We start from the raw sequence: 14,583 nt of genomic DNA, 5'->3' as shown, positions 1-14,583 counted from the left end.
ACATAAAAGCTGCCTTCCACTTAATCAGACCCTTGGTCCATCAAGGTCAGTATTGTCTGCTCAGACTGGCAGCGGCTCTCCAGGGTCTCACGCTGAGATCTTTCACATCTCCTACTTGCCTAGTCCCTTTAACTGGAGATGCCGGGGACTGAACCTGGGACCTTCAGCATGCCAAGCAGATGCTCTACCACAGAGCCACAGCTCCTCCCCAAGAGTAGCCAGGATGCTTACAGGGTGGCATTTGGTTGGTTACCCTTTCACAGCCTAACCAACCTCACAGGGAAATTGCAAAGACAAAAATGGGGGTGGGGCGGAAGGAGAAGCCTGCACACCACCCTGAACTCCCTGGAGGAAGGGCAGGATAATATGTATAGACAGAAAGGAGCCCCACCTACCTCACAAGGTGTCTGTTGTGGGGAGGGGAAGGGAAGGTGATTGTAAGCCAGTTTGATTCATCCTTAAGTGGTAGAGAAAGTCGGCATATAAAAACCAACTCTTCTTCTTAACCCCAAGACACCTCTGCCCTCATCTCTCGACAGATGCGCCAGGCGGAAAGTCAAAGGTGGTCCCCGGGAAATCAAAGTCTGAGACTTGGAAGTCATTTTCTCAGCCAGTGGGACGGACAAGAGTGATGAGAAGTCAAGTGATCCCACTCAACATTGTCAACAACTGGGCAGGAGAGGGAGCTCAGCACACCAGAGCAGTCGGCCTTATCTATGGGCACTTAATTATCCTCTAAGCGTAGCGAGTGTTGAGGAAAGGAGTGCCGTTGCTCCTGTTGTACCAGCCCTTCTTGATGCCAGCAATTTGCTCAGCGGCAGCCAGCAAAGCAGTCGTGGGATCGGGTGGTAAACATCCACACCTCTGACCAGCTCGACGAAAAGTGCTAAACCACTCGCTTGCAGAATGAAGAGCATGTAAGTGGATTATGAGTAAGAGTTTCCCCCTCACTGGGAATGTATATTGGCACAGAGTGTTGGCTTTGGCCAGTTATGCACGGGAGGTTTTGCCTTGGATTTACCACTCTCTAGATGCATTTTTCGCATCCCAATTTCTCAAAACTCAACTATGAGCCCCCATGCAGAGTTTTGAGAATTCAGATGGGGGAAATGTGCATCAAGAGGGTGGCAAATCCAAGGCAAAACCTCCCGTGTATAAATGGCCTTTATAAGCCTCCTAGCCAGCAGCAACCTTCTGGCACAAAAGGGAGACGATACTGGTGCTTTTGAAAACATTCTCATGCTAGAGAACAAGTGGGCAAATTATGGCGCTGGGGCCATAATCAATCCAGACCTTGACCTGATTAATTTTGCTCCCCGGCCTACCAGACTGAAGCATCATCTAGCAGGTCAGTGCTTCTGGAAAACTGTTTTAACAACTTGAGTTGAGACCAAGAACCTCTAAGAAAAGCAAGGGGGGAGTTATCACTCTCCCTGCTTTTGAGCGCTGCAAACTGGAGGCTGAATCTTCATGTTTCTACATCATTATACCCTGCCTTTCTCCCCAATGGGGACCCAAAGCAGATAGCATTGTTCTCCTCTCCTCCATTTTATTCTCACAACAACCCTGTGAAGTAGGTTAAGCTGCCTCTTTGTGTAAACAAGCACAGGAACAACAACTACAATTCACCGGCTCTCCTCTTTGGCTGCCATTTTCCCTGTTCCACTAGTTTTTTTTCAGGCTGGATTTCAGATCATGGCAATAGATGGTTATAATGGTTATTGATACTGCAAAAGCCAGTATAGGATCTTAAGAGGCACAGGTTCGAATCCCCACTCTGCCATGGAAGCTTGCTGGGTGACCTTGGGCCAGTCAAGCTCTCTCAGCCTATCCTAAAATGGCAGAGGGGAGCATGTTGTAGGCCACTTGAGTGTCCATAGGGGAGAAAGGCGGGGCATAAATGAAGGGAAAAATTTTTCAAAATGTATTTACAGACAAGTGCCTGTCATTAGTTTGTCTTATTATAACGGTGGCGGTACAATGTGGAAAAGTCTGAGAAGTCCTTGATTACACAATGCTCTGGGGACCCTTCAGCTTTTTGAAGGCTTGTGGCTGGAGAACTCAGCAGATTTTTGACTTCTTGGCTTTTCTAGTTTTGGAGCAGCAAAAGAACCTGAAAGTGCCATATCAGGAGCAATGCTTTTCTCACAGTGCAATGGAGAACAAGGGCCTCTGGCTGCACAGGCAGTCCCTTTCAAGAAGAGAACAGAAGCAAACAGATTTCAAACATACCACTTTGTACAATTGCTACATCTTAAGCACACTGTAATGTGACACTCCCTGTACTCTCAGTTACGACCATGAAACTGCACGTCAGACATGTCTCAAACGAGGCAGGGAACTTCCAGCAAAATACAAGAGCCAACTAATAGTGGTCGGCCCACAAAACCTAGTTGATTATCTAAATAATTAGGCAAAACTATTTTGATTTTAAAAGATACCACAATTAATAATGCAACAGATTAGAAAAAAATCTTAGTTCTTTTTAATACTTGCAAAAGCCATGAGTTGAAAGCACTATCTCAGAAGCGGCAGAAAAAAATACCCCTCCACCCCAACTGTTGTTTTATTCAGACACAGGTTTAACGGAACCATTAATGAAATAAAAACCAACACAGCTGATCAGCTTTCTGTAAACCACCATAAAAATCAGTTTTGCTCACGACCTGAGTTCGATCCCGACAGGTAGCCGGCTCAAGGTTGACTCAGCCTTCCATCCTTCTGAGGTTGGTAAAATGAGCACCCAGCTTGCTGGGGGTAAAGTGCAGACGACTGGAGAAAGTAATGGCAAACCACCCCGTAAACATAGTCTGCCTAGTAAACGTCGGGATGTGACATCACCCCACGGGTCAGTAATGACTCGGTGCTTGCACAGGGGACTACCTTTACCTTTTAAATTTTAGTCTAAAATGATGTCTGCAGTAATATGCAGTTTGTCTCTAAGACAACCCTGTACGGTGTGTTGGCGCTTTACGAACAGCAAGGCGTGTGACGGTGCTTTGCATCAGGCTAAGCTCTTAACAGAGGTAAAAAAATATCAAACCAGGAACTTCCTAACAGTTTTAGCTACTGCGCTGCACCAGCAAGATAAGTGACTCTTGCTCCCAAAACAAGTGGAGGGAGGGCGTCTAAACAGACCACTCCCCACCCCAACCCTCAGTAGTACAGGGAGAAGGAAACAGCTTGGCTACATTCTTGGCCAGCACCTGTCTTGACTGAAAACAGCTCCAGCTCCGTTGCAGTAGTCTCCAAGGGATAACTAATGATTTTATTATCCTTTTGCTTTGTGAACCATCCTGAGCAGGTTCTCCAGAGAGGCAACATCTACATTTTCCAAATAATAAATAACTTTGCAACTAGGGCAGGCAATGCTAAGGGATCCAACTGGGCTACAGCGTCTCACAAGTTCAGAGCCAAAGTGCAGAGACAGCCCCCCCGCCCACAAGATCTTTCATCAGCACTTGCCAGGATAAGACCCAGCAGCTGGGAAACGGGAGTTGGGATACCTTTGTTTGGCAGAGGTTCACAAATTCACTCACTCCCCGCTCTGGGGAGCCAGCTGGATCCCAACCCAGGCCCCTTCCAAACCCATCTCCAAAGGTATCCACAGGGGTAAGGCCCTCTCCCTAGCTCCTAGAAGGTTCGTCTGCAAAGTTGTCCCTCCCCTACATCAGGGTGAGAAGAAATCCGGGCTGGTTACCAAGTCCCCTAGCATTTGCCAAGCATTTACCAAGACCCCTGCACTTGCTGCTAGAAACAAATTCCTGGAAGTAGAGGACTTCGTAGAACTCAGGAAATTCCTGCCGCAAGTTTCCAGTTTAAAATGCTCCAGGGATCCATTTGCCTCGGGACAAGGGCATCTCTGAAGGACACCTTTCAAAGTAAATCTGGGCAGCTGCTGTTACAGCAAATACCTTCTTAATCATAATTTTAAAAAATGCCTAGGAGGGTGGGATGATAAAAACAATATTTGGGAAAATATTCGATATGCAAAGAAAACCAATTTAAGGAATCCACCAAAATTCCTTTAAAGCCACACCACATTGTGTGCAAAGTACAGCCAATGGCTCACCCCCCAAGTCTGTCCTGGAAGCTGCATGGCTCTATATGCCAAAAACAAGGCAGCTCCTCCCTTCTCCATTTTCACAGATTTTCCCAAACACTGGAGGTTATGAAATGCATAAGTCATAAAATGAACTCTGTTTACAGCCTGAAAAAGGACGTGCTCCCACATGATATTAACGTCACACAGCAAACCAGAAGCAAACACGTCCTTCACAGCTGATATTAAGGTTTGGGTTTTTTTTTTTTTAAGTTGCAATTCTTATGTTAGGGGAACTCTCCTTTTTCAAATAGCCACTGAATCCTGCTAGAGGGGGAATGCTCAACAATGCAATCCTAAGCACATTTACTAGGGAGCACATCCTGGTGAACTCAGTGGGACTTTCTGCTGTGTAAACATGCACGGGAACAGCAACTGCAATCCACCAGCTCTCATCGTGCATTGGGACTGGGTTGTGGAGGGGGTGGCATTGCTCCACCCTAGAATCAACTTACTAATCAGTAGGTGGGACTGAGAGTGCTCGGAGAGAACTGTGACTAGCCCAAGGTCACCCAGCTGGCTTCATATGGAGGAGTGGGGAAACAAACCCGTTTCACCAGATTAGCGTTTGCCACTCATATGGAGGAGTGGGGAATCAAACCTGGTTCTCCAGATCAATGTCCACCGCTCCACACCACTGCTCTTAACCACTACACCACGCTGGGTCTCCTAGATGCCTGCCGGAGGCACGAGTTCCCACTGGTAATGTCCTTGGCCCACTGGCAAACGGCACTTTGGCCAGAGCCTTGGTTCAGCAGTGAAGCACATATTTGGCAAGCAGAAGATTCCTAATTGCATTCCTGACATCTCTAGTTAAATGTAGCAGATGGTGGGAGAGACTCCTCTGTGCTCAAGACCCTGGTGAGCCGATGCCTGTCAGAGTAGACAGAGGAGCCGAAAGGTCTGATTATAACATTGTTGGTGCTTATAAGAAATCAGTCTTTCTGAAGTTTACAATTCTTGCTCATAAGAACATAAGAAAGGCCCTGCTGGATCAGAACAAGGCCCATCAAGTCCAGCAGTCTGTTCACACAGTGGCCAACCAGGTGCCTCTAGGAACCCCCAAACAAGATGACTGCAGCAGCATTGTCCTGCCTGTGTTCCACAGCACCTAATATAATAGGCATGCCCCTCTGATCCTGGAGAGAATAGGTATGCATCATGACTAGAATCCATTTTGACTAATAGCCATGGATAGCCCTTTCCTCCATGAACATGTCTTCAAGCCTTCCAAGTTGGCAGCCATCACCATATCCTGGGGCAGGGAGTTCCACAGTTTAACTATGAATTGTGTGAAGAAATACTTCCATTTATCTGTTTTGAATCTCTCACCAGCTTCAGCAGATGACCCCTCGTTCTGGTATTATGAGAGTGGGAGAAAAGCTTCTCCCTGTCCACTCTCTCCATACCATGCATAATTGTATAGACCTCTATCATGTCTCCCCTTAACCACTTTCTTTCCAAGCTTAACAGCCCTAATCGTTTTAACTGCTCCTCATAGGGCAGTTGCTCTAGCCCCCTGATCATTTTGATGGCTCTTTTCTGCACCTTCTCAAGCTCTGCAATATCCTTTTAGGTGTGGTGACCAGAACAGTGTTCCAAGTGTGGCCTCACCACTGTACAAGGGCACTATGATAGCAGCAGCTTTAACCTCTATAATTTGCTATGCTGTATTTTGCTCCACAGAAATGTCTTCATTTCACTTTATCCTCACGTATTTTATTATATTTAGCACATTTTATCCCACACTCAGGGCAGCATACGTCATTCCATTTTATCCTCTCAACAACCCTGAGAGGTAGGTTAAGCTGAGAGTGTGTGGCTGGCCGGAGGATGCCCAGAAACTTCCATGGAAGAGTGGGGATTTCAACCTGGGTCTCCCAGATCCCAGTATGATGCACTAGAACAAAGTACACCGGGATTAACGACCCGTTACCTTTTTCATTGGTTCACACTTGCTTTCCCGTGCTCCCTGCAGCCACGCAGCAGCTGTGGAGAACTGCTTGTGCAAAAAAAGGGAGAGTCCAAAAAAGGCTGGAGTTGCCACTTAGTTTGTCTATCATAAAAGACAAGACAGCTGATCAGTTAAGGAAACCGCTGACGGCCTTGGCCAAAGGGACAGAATAAGCAGTTCAGAACTGTGGCCCATTTCACAGTGGCCATTGTCCCTGCCACGACAACTTGTCTCCTCCACAAAATTCCCATGTGGGGGGGGGAGGAGAGCAAATATAACCTTCCAAAGCCAGCATTGCTCCTAAACCGCACGTGGAAAAGGGAATACATGGGAACATGAGAGAACGCTGTCCTTCCTTATTAGCCTTAGAAGACTTGCAAGTAAGTACCCCAAAATTACTAGCCCGCAGAATATTTACACTGGCCCTACCAGCCCTGATATGCCTAATAAGCCATTCATAACTCAGGAGGAGGAAGGGAAGAAGCAAGAAGCAGTATTTGCACTGCACGGTCATAGGGAGACCGTTGTTATCTGACTCCAGGCAGGAAGCAAGTGACTGGCTAACATGCCTCTCCTTCAGGGCCTTCATGCCGAAAGCCTATCTCTGAAGTCCACACTCCGGACTAACAAGTTCCCAGCGCAAACGTGTCGAAACAGCTAGGGCAAAGGCCCTTAGCACTGGACTTACCCCTAAAATAGAACGGTGTAATGGCCGGGGAGGGGAGGATGACTTTTTTTCTGCACACCTCAAATCTGTCATTTGACAGATAAACAACAGTGAACTTTACTGTACCAAGGTAAGTTGATAAACGGAGTGTGCAAAAATATTAGTAACTGGAAAAGCCTGCGTATTCCTCTAACCAACAACATGCTAGTCTTGTTGCTTGCAGTCTTGTTTACCAAGCAGTCTGAATTCAGCCAGTCACTGAAATGGAGACTGCAGATACCTCTGGTGGCACTAAAGCCCCAGCTACAGAGGGGGACTTTCCGTAAAACACTATTTTCCCTGGGACTATAATTCTGCACATCATTTTGACTTTGAGGTTGTTTCATTTTCCACTTTAGGCCGCACAGCCCCACACAAGATTCAGAGGATATATAGGCTGATTAATGCTAGTGTTAACACCCCTGCCTAACATATAACAACCTGCCATTAATCTACGTTTAGACAAGCCTCCTAAACAGGTAAAACAGACTCTCAGTGGGGAACAGAGCACACGACCAGGTCAACAAAGCAAACCCTGCTCACATTGCTCCCCTTACTATGCCAGTGCATTAATCTGTCTCAGGAGAGGTTTCAGTTCGGCAAATTCTAATTTTTTTTAAAAAAAATCTGTTTGAAATCACAAGTCGTATTTATACCATTATTTCCACCATTGTGGAAAACATGAAAACTCAATTTTTAAATCCTCCTTTTCTCTACTGCTCCAGCAGAAGTCGTCCCCTACTTGGGTCTATGACAAGGTGAAAGTCAGTTCTTACATGATTCAAGATCCGGGGGAATCTAAGGTTGATAGCATTCTTCCTGGAAAAAATTTGCCAGTTTTCACCAATTGCAGGAGAACCATTCCTGACACTCTGCATCTCAAAGAAACATAAGTTGGAAGGGACCACCAGGGTCATCTAGTCCAACCCCCTGCACAAAAGGAAATTCACAACTACCTCTCCCCCACACACACCCAGTGACCCATGCCCAGAAGATGGCCAAGGTGCCCTCCCTCTCATGATCTGCAAATGGTCATAGAACCAGCATTGCTGACAGATGGCCATCTAGCCTCTGCTTAAAAACCTCCAGGGAAGGAGCGCTTACCACTTCCCGAGGAAGCCTGTTCCACTGAGGAACCGCTCTGTTAGAAAATTCTTCCTAATCTCATGAAGAGGGTTCTAGTCCACAAGTTGTTAATGCCATAATAAAAATGTGTTTGTCGTTCAGGTGCCACAGACTACTGTTTATTTTCACAAACAAACGGAGTGTACATCTCCAAGCATTACCTTATCTGGTCACAGCTAAAACTGATCCCTGACCTCATTGTTTTAGTTTCACCTTTACACAGCCAAGAGAGAATAGTCCTATAATCCTTTTCTGCATTGTCAAAAGAAGATAACACCATCTATAATCTTATTACTGCAGCAAGTGAAACTTAGCAAAGGGATCGTACACGTGGCACAGAACTCCAGCAATTGCTTCACAGCTCAGTCTACACACGATGCCTTTGATAGAGGAGAAAAGACCTTGGCTGTGCAATTCATTCCCTACAAACTACATATACACACCTTGCATTCCAGATGGCTAGTTAATGTCCCAGGCTAAACTTCTGAAACAAGTGACAACATTGGCGTGTTGATGGACCTTGTTTGTTATCACAACTAATGAGCTTAGCTGACATCTGTGCAAAGCACGCTCCCAAGGCAAAACCATGAAACCACAGAGCTACACGTTCTGCGATTTCTGGGCCACCGTGGATCTTCCCAAATGAGGTGGGTGCTGGCAATTTCATGCTGAATCTTGATTATTAGGCATGTGGGGACTGGGTTTGTATTGGGACCACACAGCGTGGGGAGAAAGGACCGTAGCAGGACCCTCACCAAAACTGCCCAAGTGCCTACAGCTCGGAAATGAACCCCATAGCTGGATTCTTGGGAGTTCTCTTACCAAAAACCAAGTTCCAAACAAAGAATAATGGTTGCATTAAAGAAAAAAAGGGAGATTCTGATGGTGCAAGCGCTCTCGCACAATTGCTCCCACGTAACAAGCCTGCCTCCAGGAGTAGCTGCCCATTTTATGCTAACCTGACAGCTACGCATACTTTTATGTATGTACATCTACATACATTCTCCCCACGCTGTGTGGTCCCAATGTGTGTACACTCTCCCCACGCTGTGTGGTCCCAATACATACTGCTTTTGTAGCAAACACGTAAAATGTCAACACCAGCCATGTATCGAGACACATGCATGAGGTCCCTACTACATGTATACTATGGGTAAGTGCTCCAGTTTACATAGAGTAACAGGGCTTGCTGTGTAAGGAATGCAGTTGTCCTAGTTTCATGCGTCTTGGAACTACACCAAGACAGCAATCCTAAGCAGATCTATTCAAGATCTATTCAATGGAGCTCATTCCCAGGAAAGCGTTCTTAGGATTGCCCTGAAACAAACAAATCTATCAATTTAATTTAACATTCTCTCTCTCTCTTACTTAAAAGAAATCAACTTTGCTTTCTCACCATTATTCAAACAAAGGCACTAGGAAAAGGTGAGGTGTAACTTCTTTCAGTGCTTGGGAAAACCATAAAAAGCCAAGCGAACTGCTAACCTGAAAGAACTTACTATATCAAAACCAGGCACTCTGTGTCATATTTTTGCACATCGTTCCACAGAGAAGCTTTGCTAATCTGTTGCTCGGAAGGGGTCAAACGCCAGCACGTGTCGAGCACTTACAGCTCTTCCTCACCAAGAGGCGGCAGGAGCTCAGAATCTTTTTTTAAAAAACTGTTTATTTACCAATATATAGTTAAACAAAGGGCATGCAGGCTTAATTTCAAAATACTATAAAACAGTAAACAAAATCAAATAACAATGGAAGTTGCAGCAAAAACACACAAAACTAAGCCTACAGCAAGCCCTTTTAGTTTTTTCTTTTTCTTTTCCAGGAGCTCAGAATCTTTGCAGCACTGATCAAGTACATTTATTTTTAAATCTCCTCCTCCATTCATCTCGCAAACCTGCAGAGAAGGTAAACATCTGCCTGGTCAACAACTGGCCACAGGGCCTGAATGAGCTCTGCCCTCTTTCCCTATTTTATCCCTTCAGAGATGGGATGAGCACAAAGAACAGAAGAAAAGAGACCCTGAAACTAAGAGCAGAAAATAACAGAGTCGGCATGTTTCACTTCCTGCTTAGGGATGAATATTCAACACTCACATACTTGACTTTGCTAGAGGGTTTTGTTTTGCAACGTCTGGTGGCAGGTGGACACGAATCTCACCACCCTCCAGGGTGCCTTAAACTGCAATCCTAGAAGTGCTTTTCTGAGAAGGAGTGAATGATGGAAAATGCCGTCAAGTCACAGCTGCATGTGGTTTTAAGGCAAGAGATAAACAGAGGTGTTTTGCCATCGCCTGCCTCTGCACAGCAACCCTGGACTTCCTTGGTGGTCTCCTATCCAAGTACTAAACCAGGGCTAACCCAGCCTAGTTTCCAAGATCTGACAAGATCCGGCTTGCCTGGGCCATCCAGGTCAGGGCATAGACAAACAGAGGTGTTTTGCCATCACCTGCCTCTGCATAGCAACCCTGGACTTCCTTGCTGGTCTCCCATCCAAGTACTAAACCAAAGCTGACCCAGCTCAGTTTCTGGCTACCCTGGCCCATCCAGGTCAGGGCAAAGACAAACAGAGGTGGTTTGCCATTGCCTGCCTCTGCGCAGAGACCCTGGACTTCCTTGGTGGTCTTCCATCCAAGTACTAAATCCAAGTACTAAACTTAGCTTCCGAGATCAGAGGAGATTGGGCTAGCCCAGGCCATCCAGGTCAAGGTTTAAGAGATGAACGGAGGTGGTTTGCCATTTGCCTGCCTCTGCATAGCAACCCTGCCTCTGCATAGCAGACCCTGCTTAGCTTCATAGATCGAATTAGACCCGGCTAGCCTGGGGTCTCCAGGTCAGGGGAATGCACCCTGTGGAATAACATGAGACTTTAATTCTGAGTAAACCGTTTTAGGATTACGCCCCTCCGGGCCAGACTCAAGCACCTCATGGGAAAGGAAGCCACTTCCAAAGACCACCCTGCCTGAAGCCTCCCCCCACACCCCACTGTCCCACAGCCCCCCTCCATTGTCACCCATGTCATAAGAACATAAGAAAAGCCCTGCTGGATCAGACCCAGGCCCATCAAGTCCAGCAGTCTGTTCCCACAGTGGCCAACCAGGGGCCTCCAGGAAGCCCCCAAACAAGACGAGCGCAGCAGCACCATCCTGCCTGTGTTCCCAAGCACCTAATATATTCGGCTTGCTCCTCTGATCCTGGAGAGAACAGATATGCATCACGACTAGTATCCATGGATAGCTCTCTCCTCCAAGTAAATGTCCACCCCCCTCTTAAAGCCTTCCAAGTTGGCAGCCATCCCCACATCCTGGGGCAGGGAGTTCCACGGTTTAACTATGCCTTGTGAGAAGAAAAGACTTCCTTTTATCAGTTTTGAACCTCTCCCCCTCCAGATTCAGCCGATGACCCCGCGTTCTGGCATGATGGGAGAGGGGAAGAAAAGCTCCTCCCGACCCTGCCCGCTCTCTCCACAGCAGGCATAACTTCACGGGCCTCCATCGTGTCTCCCCTCAGCCGCCTTCTTCCCGAGATAAGACAGCCCCAAGCCTTGTCACCGCTCCTCAGAGGGGCAGTTGCTCCAGCCCCCTCCTCAGAGAGAGGGGGGGCTACGGGCGACCCCCATATCCCCCAGCCCCCACTCCTTGCTCACAGAGACCCCCCCCCGTGCCAAGCCCCCCCCCCCTCACCTATAGGCCAGGGTCATGCACTCGAAGAGCTTGGTGAGGGAGGCGTCGATGCTGAGGCGGCCCCCTCCTCTTCCTCCGCCGCCGCCTCCTCCTCCGCCGCCGCCGCCCCCCTCGCCCCGGCCCGCCCCTCCGGCCCGCTCGGCCGCCGCCGCCCCGAAGCGGTAGGTCTGGCAGGTCTGCTCGTTGACGGTGTCGAAGTCGTAGCCCTTCTTGGGCGGGTGCTCGCTGTGAGGCGACGACACCATGAAGTGGCCCGAGTGGATGATCTGCGCCGCCCGCCGCGCCGGGCGCCCGCCCGACCCGCCGCCGTGTAGCCGCCCGCCGCCAGCGGCCCCGCGGCCCTCGGGCCCGGCCCGCCCGCGCCCTCCCGCCGCCGCCGGGCAGCTGGCCTCGTCCCCCTCCTCCTCCTCCTCCTCGGTGTCGTCCGACGAAGAGTCCTCGTCAGGCCCGGCCCGGGGGGAGATGGGCGGCACGGGCAGCGCCCGGGACCCCGCCAACCGGCCGGGCCGCATGAAGACGTCGGCCGCCATGGGGGAAGCCAGACGCGCCCCGCCGCCGCCGCCGCTTCCCGCGACTCTGCGGCCCGCGCCACGCCCCGCGCTGCTGAGGGGGAGGGGGAGGGGGCCGGGCCGCGCCTGCGCAGAGGAGGCCTCGTGGAGGAGGAGGCGGCGGCAGGCCCCGGAGGGAGGGCGAGCGCGGGGCCGGCCCTCTTTACGGGTCGGTGGGAGGCTCAAAACGCGGCCTTGCCTGGGAGCCCGCGCGGCCTAGGCTATTTGCTGCGCGGGGTCGATTCAGAGCCTGCGTGGCGGAGTCTGACCTGGAGGACCGGGCTCGATTCCCCGCTCCTCCACACGCAGCCAGCCGGGTGACCTTGGGCTAGTCACGGTTCTCTCAGCCCCGCCTGCCTCACAGGGGGTCTGTGGTGGGGAAGGGGATTGTAAGCCGGTTTGGCTCTTCCATAAGTGGCAGAGAAAGCCGGCACAGAAAAACCAACTCCTCTTCTGGTTCTATCTCAAGAGGGCATCTTTGGGGTAAATGAAGCAATCTGAATATTGGTAGTCCAAAAGGGCAAGAGTCCAGTAGCACCTTAAAGACTAACAAAAATATTTTCTGGTAGGGTATGAGCTTTCGTGAGCCTGTGGCTCACGAAAGCTCATACCCTACCAGAAAATATTTTTGTTAGTCTTTAAGGTGCTACTGGACTCTTGCCCTTTTGGACTACTGCAAACAGACTAACACGGCTACCCGCTGTGAATATTGGTAGTAGTTTACTAAAGTGTATTTAAGGCTTCCTTACTACCACCACCCTAACGGTCAAACTGGGTATTCATGGCCAGTTGTCCAGCCCACTTGTAACTTCAAAAGGAGTGTGCCAGGGTTGTATCTTGGCCCCTCTGCTTGTCAGTCTATATATAAACAATATTGTCGAACATCTGTCAGGGTCACAATTTTTCCCAGTCGGGATTGGTGGGAAGGCCATTTCAGTACTCCTTTATGCTGACAATACTCTACTTGTACTCCATATGCAAGTTGGTCACGTATGTGTGAAGTGCTGTCAAGTCGCTTCCGACTCATGGCGACCCTATGAATGAAAGTTCTCTTAACCTTGGCTTATGATGAGATGAAATCTAATTCATGGCAAAGTCATATACTGAACATAGTGGCCAAACCTGGACTCTCAGGAATATTTAAGGATGTGCTTGGTTTCTCTGCAGTTAAAAATTTATAAAGCAAAAGTTTTTGATAGAAATGCCTGAGTGGATACTGAATTACCAGGTACTCCGAGAACTGCCTCACCCGTGGGTCCATCAAAGTCAGTATTATCTACTCAGACCAGTAGTGGCTCTCCAGGGTCTCAGTCAGAGGTCTTTCTCATCACCTACCTGCCTGGTCCCTTTAACTGGAGAGGCTGGGGATTGAACATGGGACCTTCTGCATGCCAAGCAGATGCTCTACCACTAAACCACAGCCCCTCCCCAAAGCAGACCCCCCCTTTAACCTTTGTGTCCTATTTTACTGATTTATCCAATTTTGAGCATAGAAAGTCCTTTACTAAGGCACGTCTGGATACTTTACAATTAGCACTGTTAAGAGGTCATTATGAGACCCCATATAATTAACTAGTCTGCTCATGCAACCATAGATCCATTGAGGACCTGGCTAATGTGATTCTTTGGTGCCTGAGATTTGCAGTAGACTGAAAGATATCTTAGAAATATTTTATCCTGATGCTCAGGGAGGTTGGACCAGAGCAAACTGGAGATATTACTTGCAGACAGAGATAAATGTGTAACGCTACAATTGGCAACGTCTGTGGCCCTGGTTATAAAGATACGGTCAAAACCCTCTGATGCAAGTTTGGCTGATGAATAATAGTTCACTAACTTTACGCCAGATCACTTCTTATTACTATAGGAATAGTAAGTTATTGTTAATTCTGTTTCCTTTAGCTATCAAGGTTTATGCTTTAAACACTTCTCATGTATTTTAATTACTGAATATTTTATGGATTTTATGTGATATTGTGATTGCCTTGTTGTGGCCATGGCTTTGAGCTAATGCAATAAAACGAGAGATGAGATTGAATACTCATACTGGAATAAATGTTTACTGTTTTAAGGTGAATGGCTGTCCTGACTCAGCCGGGCTCTTATGTTCTACTAGGTATCTTGTAAGATTCTTCCATTTCTACAAGTTTTATAGTCACACACACTTTGATTAATTAAATGAAAAAATATTATTCACACAGTATTTGTGTTGTGATTTTTAATTTTTATAAATGAAACCATTGTACATTGTACAAACCATAGCTACTGATGGAATAAATAAATGAAAAAAATTATACTGCTGTACAACACACACAAAATCATTAAGATGGAAAACGATTAGGTTTTTTTTTTTAAACCCACAAAATTCTTTACACCTTCTAGCAGGCCTTTAGATAGAAAGAACATTCCAAAATATGACGACCTTTCTGTATGAAGCGACTCAAAGCCAATAATTTTATGCTGCCTCAC

At 47.8% G+C, this 14,583-nt stretch overlaps 1 protein-coding gene across 1 annotated transcript in view; it reads right to left on the bottom strand.

Annotated features, from left to right (window-relative positions):
- The window catches only part of MLXIP (MLX interacting protein), a 45,446-nt gene extending 33,350 nt beyond the window's left edge, over positions 1–12,096 (bottom strand). Inside the window, exons 1-2 of the mRNA XM_056859096.1 lie at positions 11,705–12,096; positions 11,567–11,635 (exon numbers count right to left, since the gene is read on the bottom strand). Of these exons, the coding sequence (XP_056715074.1) occupies positions 11,567–11,635; positions 11,705–12,096 (461 nt within the window). The remainder of the gene's footprint in view (positions 1–11,566; positions 11,636–11,704) is intronic.
- Between the last annotated feature and the right edge of the window lie 2,487 nt (positions 12,097–14,583).

This window comes from Euleptes europaea, chromosome 13 (genome assembly GCF_029931775.1).
Source record: "Euleptes europaea isolate rEulEur1 chromosome 13, rEulEur1.hap1, whole genome shotgun sequence".
NCBI lineage: Eukaryota > Metazoa > Chordata > Lepidosauria > Squamata > Sphaerodactylidae > Euleptes > Euleptes europaea.
The sequence above is the reverse complement of the archived record's forward strand: the minus strand, read 5'-3'. Positions and strand labels throughout refer to the sequence as shown.